General features: G+C 43.0%; 1 protein-coding gene across 1 annotated transcript; it reads left to right on the forward strand.

Moving 5' to 3' along the window:
- The first annotated feature begins 3,343 nt into the window (after nucleotides 1-3,343).
- On the forward strand, nucleotides 3,344-7,499 carry LOC146179554 (4 kDa defensin-like). The gene is made up of 4 exons (XM_084579898.1): nucleotides 3,344-3,461; nucleotides 4,237-4,318; nucleotides 5,570-5,626; nucleotides 7,169-7,499. Exons 2-4 carry the CDS (start codon nucleotides 4,276-4,278, stop codon nucleotides 7,288-7,290), a joined length of 222 nt encoding a protein of 73 aa, XP_084436024.1. The 5' UTR covers nucleotides 3,344-3,461; nucleotides 4,237-4,275; the 3' UTR covers nucleotides 7,291-7,499.
- The last annotated feature ends 328 nt before the right edge of the window (nucleotides 7,500-7,827 follow it).

A 7,827-nucleotide genomic window follows, 5' to 3' on the forward strand; every position in this document is an offset into this window, starting at 1 on the left:
GTTTGAAATTAGCACCCAGGGTATTCAAGCGAAGCCCCTCAGTATTGGGCAGGTTAATATTGCAAACTGAAATAAATTCCATGCTGCTCCTCGAAAACGTTGAACATAACAAACAGTTCATGGAGAAAGTTAAGTTTCGCGTTATGCGGTCCATACACTAAACCCAATACAACAGTGTTGCCACTGAAGAGAGTATTACAAAAGATACTTTCTTGGTTAGGAAAAACCCAATAGCACAACAGTGGGTATACTTTCTTTAAGCACTATCGTGACTGAAAATAATAACGAAAGAAGTCCTCCAAATTAAATAAAATGAAAATAAAAAACTCCGACTTTGTAGTTTTCTAACATTCTAACATTTTCGGATAGTTTCTAACATTTCTTTTGCAGTAAAAAAAAGATGCCGGTGCTCTCCTCTATATTGCTGTTTGTTTTGTTTTGTTTTTTCTATATTCAAGGTGCCTCTTTATAGATATATAAAATGCCTCATTTTACCCCGCAAGAGAAAAAGAAAGTATTTCTCAGTTACGAAACCTCAGCTACTCCGGGGACACAGAGGTCGATCATCGTGCGTAGAAGGCGTAACTTCTCATTCCGAGAATCATCGCTTTCAACCAGTTGCGCAGCGGTAATCCACGAGGAAAACGGAAATCTTCGAAGCAACGAGAGTTCGCGCAGTTGGATCGGTACAACCATTCGCGAACAATGTCGTTGACTCCCACCCAGCCAGGAACGCTATATATAGGAGTATAGAGCCGCAACCTTGGCGACAGCGTGTAGGAAGCAGTCTCCGTGCGAACTGTGGTAGAGAGCGGTTCAGTGTCTGACACATACGAAAAGGGCGTGTCTCAATAGCAACGGACCTGCTGCGTACTAGGATCTTGTGAATAATAAAAGAAACAAGACTGCCGACAAAACACAGACGTTGCTGACAGGACGTGGGTTCCCGAGAAGGAAAACTGTGAGCAGAGGTTCAATATGTTTACAGGCGTTGCGAATGATCCCGCAGGTCAGCGCCGTATATCCTGTTATGCTTCGTGCTTTTCATTTTTTTCTTTACTTTGTTTTGGTGCTTTGGAGCAGCGACGCATAAATGGATGTGGAACACAATGAAAATAGGTGAATCATGTCTAAATAAATTTCGAATTGACTGCTCACAAGGGATGTGGTTCCGTTTTGTTCCTGTGCGTTTCCAATTTTCGTAGTGTGCGTAGAGGCCTTGGTGTTGTCCGGTGACCTTTCCTGCCTATTTTTCGGACCTTACTTCTATTCCTGAGGGTCGTGGAAAGCGAAATACAGTTATTCCCTGCCACGTTCGTATGACATCCTTCAAGCTTGCGTAGTTCCGCTATTTGCAATTGCTTGCTATTGCGATTTCCTTGATGCTCATCTCTTGTTGTGTCTTCAGGGTGAAATAAACGTATCAGCGTGTTAGTACTCTTTTTCTTTTTTGTTCGTTGCGTAACGGCTCCATCGAATGAAATGCACCACTGCCAGTGATCAGAGCGGAAGAAGCCACACTGCGCATATGAACGTGATGGAGAGAGCTCAAAACACAGTGTGTTCAGAATTAGGATTTGGGGGAGAAGAAAAAAAAATACAGAGCAAGAGCAGTGCAATAAAGCCATTCTTCTACACAGGTTATGCGACAATTGGCGGGGCGTGAAATAAGTGAATCAGTAGGAGAAGGATTCATCGCGCAAAAACTTTCAGCACCATTACCTTTCTCCAGCGACAGCCGGGCTACCTCGCAGGCGAGCTCATTTTCGTGATATTCGGTGCGTCGAGATAGCGATGCGTCCGAATAAGAAATTGTCACATACGATGCTCGCTTAACCTAGCAGCCAGCTCCTAAGAGGATAACTGCACTATTAGTCTAGTTCCACATGCCCGTTAAAAAAGTTCGTTACTAGTGTAACATTTCTGACGTATGTGGAACCAGATCAGGACTGTGCTTTAGTAGAGCAGATCGACGTTAAAAGCTGTCAAGTCGATTTAATTAACTGCTGTGTAGATAGGGAAAAAAACGGGAAGGCAGGGATATTAATCAGGAAGGCTTTCGGTTGGCTACCTTGTAATAGGAAATATGTATAAGGATATTAGAGTCGAAAATAAAAGGGATGAGGAGCAGTCACAATTTGCCACTCAAGTCGGTGACTATCAAGTAATAAAACTGCATTGTAGACCTTGAGGGCTGTCGACTGTTTTGGAAACAGACTAGAGATCTTATAGATCTTATCCGCCGTTCAAGGGCGAGGATCGAGGCGGCCCAGAGTACAACGCAACTTGTATTTCAATCTCAAGAGCAGAGCATTTACACAGAAGGTTTATCGTATACAGGGTGCTTCAGTGAAGCTTGCCATAAAAACAATACAGATAGCTAATTTTAGTTACATATTCTTTTCGCTTTCATGATGAATAAGGCATTATATAACATATCAACCAAGGCGTGGTATTTTTTACGACCACTAAGTAATTCACAATTGAATCTGTTCTTTATCATGTTTTCGTCTCTGTTACAACAAACGCACAAAGGCTGTGATATTTCGGAAGTGTTTAGGTTACGTTAGGCACGAGCAAGAAATATATATACAATCGTTGAAAAGTCGTCTGTTCTCATTCCAGCTCTTGGAGCAAGTTTAGTTGTAGTGAATTATAAGTACGAATTTAAAACGCTTTTCCACTCGAGTAATTGAAAAGTGCGTCATTAAAACTGTGGTAGAAAAGTTTTATTAAAAACCTTTCCGCCAGCTCCAATCAAACTTGTGACGTCCTTACCGAAAGATAACAGAAAAAACAAAACGGCATCGACGGATATCTACGGCAGTGGCAACATTGCAGTGTTTCGCTTTTCCCGTCTTGTGACTCTCTGATAATTTGCTGTGATTGCTATAATAAGTTTCAAGCAGCAGAAACAGCACTTTCTAAAATTAAACAGGCATATACGCGGCAAGGGTTTTAACGGAACTTGCATCAGTCATTAGCTTTAACACTTTTAAGTGAAAGTTTTTTTTGTTTTTGTTTTTATTAGGCAATAGTTGCTAAAGCAAGGCGTGCATGCGTTATGCAGATTAAAAAACACGATATCTATTCGCTGCCGAGTGAAAACAACGGATTCCTACACCCTGTATTTCTAACAATTTCGATACTTATAGCAACTTTGTAAGCCTGTGGCGATGGTGTCGCATTACCGCCCCCCAACTGCAGTCTTTCTTTCTTTTTTTACGTTCCAAATCTTATTTGCGGCAGGTAAGCTATGCTTACAGTCCATGCCGAGTTTTCACGACCATGTGCAACCACCCAATACAGTAGTACGCTCACCATGCCCTCGCCGGGGAAAACCGGGGCAAAGAAAAGCTGGTGTCCTTGCCAGCTCCTCGCTTCCGTCTCGCCTGGAATATAAAAATGGCTCGAAGACGCCAATGGAACGGCATTCTCACCGTGAGACACCAGACAGCAAGGTGAGACGCTCTTTGGTCTTCACTGAGGCATTTTTCTCTCGCAAACAATGCCGAATGCAGAAAGCGTTTGCGTAAACAGGCGCTGGGGAGAGCTCTATTCAGTTTCCGGTAATAGCAAAAGTTCTGCTTTTGTTTTATTTATTTTTTCGGCTACGCTGATGTTTATTGTTGTCCCAAGACGGTAGGTTTACGCCAAGTCATGAGTAAAATGCCCACGTATGCGAAAAAAATCGAAGGAAGGCAATGCCTCGTTTTTTTTTTAAGCCCCGAAATACTAGAGCATTTTCATGGCATTTCAAATTGAACCGCCATTGTACATAGCGGTGGTTGAATTCTTTTTGTGCATTTAAGAAATTCAAACTCCAATCCAAATTGCATGAAAAGTGAACGCCATGACCGAATATAAGAAGAGTTCGGTCACCGGCCAGGTTCCCTTTTGTGTTTGTGTGTGTCCTTGGAAGTTACATTCACCCCATTCCCTTTTGTTCACGTGACTACTTATGTCCAGATTTCCTTGACATGAGCAGCTAGCCCCATCCACCCGCCGCTAGCAGCCAACGTTACGTAATTAGCTGGGAATATTTTCGTGTTCTGATCAGAGGAAAGAAAAGCGCGGTGTGTGTGCTTTGCATATAGAAAGATCGGTCTCCGATCGAAACGTCGAGTGAAATGAAAAATAAAAAATGTTTCCTTTAATGAAGCGTATACTTCGCTATATATATATATATATATATATATCCTTCATCTGTAAAAACCATTTCTCGTTATTTCGTAGTGACATCTACCAACCGGAGCCAACAGCCTACCCACTAAAATGAAGGTCCTGGCTAGCGTCTTTATCTTCGTTCTGGTTGCTGGTAAGTATACCTTCACTCACTCCGAGGATTCAGGTTCCGCATCATTCCTCTCTTCCAAAGTAAGATAGCTATTTTTCTCTATGCTTCGTTCGATACCCTATACTTAACTCAATGCTTCGTTCCTTACCATCACATGGAAGTTCCTATACAATTTATCGAAAAATTTCACAGGCCAAAATATCTGTGATCGGAATGGGATCGGGAGCACACTGGCGCAAATGGCCACTGGCACCTTTGGCTTTGCAATTGAATCGAGCCCGCAAAATCTAGACGAACGCTTATAGTTGGTGAAGCTGTCCCTACGTTCTGCGTAGCGCTGAAGATTAAAAAGCCAGCGCGGGAATTTTAAATATGTGACACGCCCTATTGATTTTTTGTATAGCCAACAGAACTAGTGAGCGCGAGCTCAGGAACAGTTTCACAAGTGCATCAGATTCCGCAGCGCGTAGGAAGAGTATTCCCTGCTAGCGCCATCTCACAACACTGTCAACACTTCTCTTAATTACAAATGAAAATATTCTCACTGAGAGTGGCGGCTGATAGATTGCGCTAGTTAGTATGTCCAGAAAAGTTGGATAGTGTATAGCTTGGCACTACTGGCGAGTGCCCATAGACATCTCTGCTTATTGCAGAGCTCAGGTACTTAATGGTCGATAGCAGATGACGTTTCCTCTGTTCCTGTATTATTTCAGTAAACCCGAATGATGCTGATGTAAGGAAAAAGGGGATAAATTTCACTCGGCTCGCGATAACTTAAGGTCAGGTGAACGTACACGTTCTGTCGAGGAAGCTATGCGATCTCCCTGTGGCTATGGGCACACATATTGGGGACTTGTGCAATGTGCAGTAATTCTAGTTCTTTGTAGATATTTGTTTGGGCAACGTATTTGTGTGCATACCGATTGCACCTCGTTGCGTGGTCTTTTGTACTTAGCATGACAAAAAATGTCATTGGCACATTGCCTGCATTGGTAACAGCCGTTGTCATAAAATAGCCCAAGCATGAATGCATTGCTATACCAATTGAACACTGCATTTTCCGTGAGAATATTGAATGCAAGACAGAACCTTCCTATACCTCCCTATATATTACACCAAAATTCAAAGGAATGCAGGTTTTCAGGAAGTAAGCATATGAAACTGCCTCTGCAGGGAGCGCACTGTTTATTCGAAAAGAAAATGTAGCACTGATGGTTGCCCTACGATCGCCCCCTTTTAAAAAATATCCTTACTTTCTACTACCGTGCGCAGGACTCATCAGCACAGCGGTGGCGCAGGACGAGAGCGCTGTGGCCCACGTCCGTGTCCGTAAGTGTTATGTTACCAGTGCTCAAACGACCTCTTCACTTCTCTCTCTATCTCTCTCTCTCTCTTTTTTTTTCTTTTTTAGCGCTATAGCATATACGGCTCATTCGGTGAAAAAGCCGTCTCCGTTTTTTATTGGAAAGTATTAAAAGAAGAAAAAAAAGCAGCTAAAAAGGAAAGAAAACAATCAAAAGAGAAAAGGTACAAAAAGTAAAAAAAAAGCAACCAAGAAGGAAATAAAACAAATTAGCAAAAAAAAAATAAAAAGAGAGGAGAGAAAAAAAGGAAATGAGTGAAAAAGCAGCTGTAGTCACACTATCTCACAGCAAAAAATGGAACCAGACTAGAGTAGAACTCCTCTTCCAAAGAGGACTGCCTCTTCATCAAGGCTCATTCCAGAGCCTTTCAGTTTAATGCACGCGGCTTAGAGTATTATTATGAGAGTTCCGATTGCTCAGTCCCCGAGTTTTGCGAGTTGACTTCTTCTGCAACAGAGTTTAATGCAGAACTGACTGGCCTAATTGCGGCAGACAAGTGAGAACGAAACCGAGACCGAATCGGTAATTGTTGTAGTTTTTCGACAAAGGAACTCCGTACGCCATTCTTCATTGGCCTGCATTCCGCTGTTAAGTGATAGCATCCTTCGCTGATCATACGAGAGAAAACGAATTCATGTCCACCGTATGCAACACAAAGCGAACAACGCTTCGGCGGAGCCTCATTCCAATATCCAATATTTTGAGCAAAAGGCCTTGTGCTTACGGTCGGCACGAAACGGAAAACAAAGGGAACCTGTACAGAACGCTCCTAGTTGTTTGATTTGTAGGGCTTAACGTCCCAAAGCGGCTCGAGATGCCCTAGTGGAGGAGTCGAAAATTTCTACCACCTGGGGTTCTTTAACGTGCACTGACATCGTACAGCTCCTATAGGTGTGTCCCTTACAACAATTACCGTTTCCTCTCCAGAATTCAGCGACTTCCGGAGGGGCAAATTATAGTTTTAATTTGCATGTTAACCTTAGCAGTATTTGCCCAGTCGGAAAACACAGCAGAAAATTTTCTGATGTTACGACAGAATTTCTGTGCTGTTTTTGACGAGAAAACCTGTTGTGACAACAGAACATTCTGTAATAGCATCAGAAATTCCTGTAGTTACAATAGAAAAGTGCTACAGAACGGCAGACAACAGAATTATACTACACAAAAACTACAGAACTGCAGAAAAATCTGATGGTTATGACAGAACTAGAGGATATCTTGTCGTATTTTTGACAGAGTTCTGTAGTTTTTAGTCGAAAATGTCAACCACCTGGGGTTCTTTAACGTGCACTGACATCGTACAGCTCCTATAGGTGTGTCCCTTACAACGATTACCGTTTCCTCTCCAGAATTCAGGGACTTCCGGAGGCGCAAACTATAGTTTTAATTTGCGCGTTAACCTCAGCAGTATCATGGTTTTGGTGCATTCAGGTATATGATTCGCTCGAAATGAAATTGGACCCCAAGAAATAGCAGCATTAACGGGTGGTGTTCTCTGTTCTATTAGGCCGAGGATTCGGCTGCCCGCTCAACCAGGGCGCCTGTCACAACCACTGTCGTAGCATCGGCCGCCGCGGAGGCTACTGTTCCGGAATCATCAAGCAGACCTGCACTTGCTACAAAAAGTAGGCCAAGGTAGACGAGGCCTCCCTCCAGAATGGAAAAGGCACACACATGGAAAGAGATACGTTCCTGCCAGTGGTCTTCCAACCCACGCGAAAAACCACTGCACTCAAAACCATCGTCACGCACTCGGTTACTGTTCCGCTAGTCTTGCTTTTCAATGACTCTCATCGCAGCACATTCTCATTCGAAATAAAAACTGAATAAATATGACTTCACACAAAAAGCTTGTTTTCGGACAGTGCATTTTGGAGCCGGCGGAGAGTGCTGTACTACGCCGCTTTTACGCTCCCTCCACCATATCCACGAAAGCGCGCCCACTCTACCGGTCGTGGCAACACCACTAACCCTCCCGACCTAAGGAATGGGCTTTGCAGTTGCCATGTAAAATAAAATGGTTATAGGGATGCAATAAAGGGTTAGTGGTTCATTGTAAATGAAAAGTTGTCTGAAAGAACGAGACAGATCAGAGCTGTCCAGCAAAAGGCTTACTGTGGCCACAATCCAGAATTCTGAATGTTGGATTCAACTATACGTGGTAAG

This window comes from Amblyomma maculatum, chromosome 9, assembly GCF_055883805.1.
Source record: "Amblyomma maculatum isolate TAMU_Amacu chromosome 9, ASM5588380v1, whole genome shotgun sequence".
Classification (NCBI taxonomy): domain Eukaryota; kingdom Metazoa; phylum Arthropoda; class Arachnida; order Ixodida; family Ixodidae; genus Amblyomma; species Amblyomma maculatum.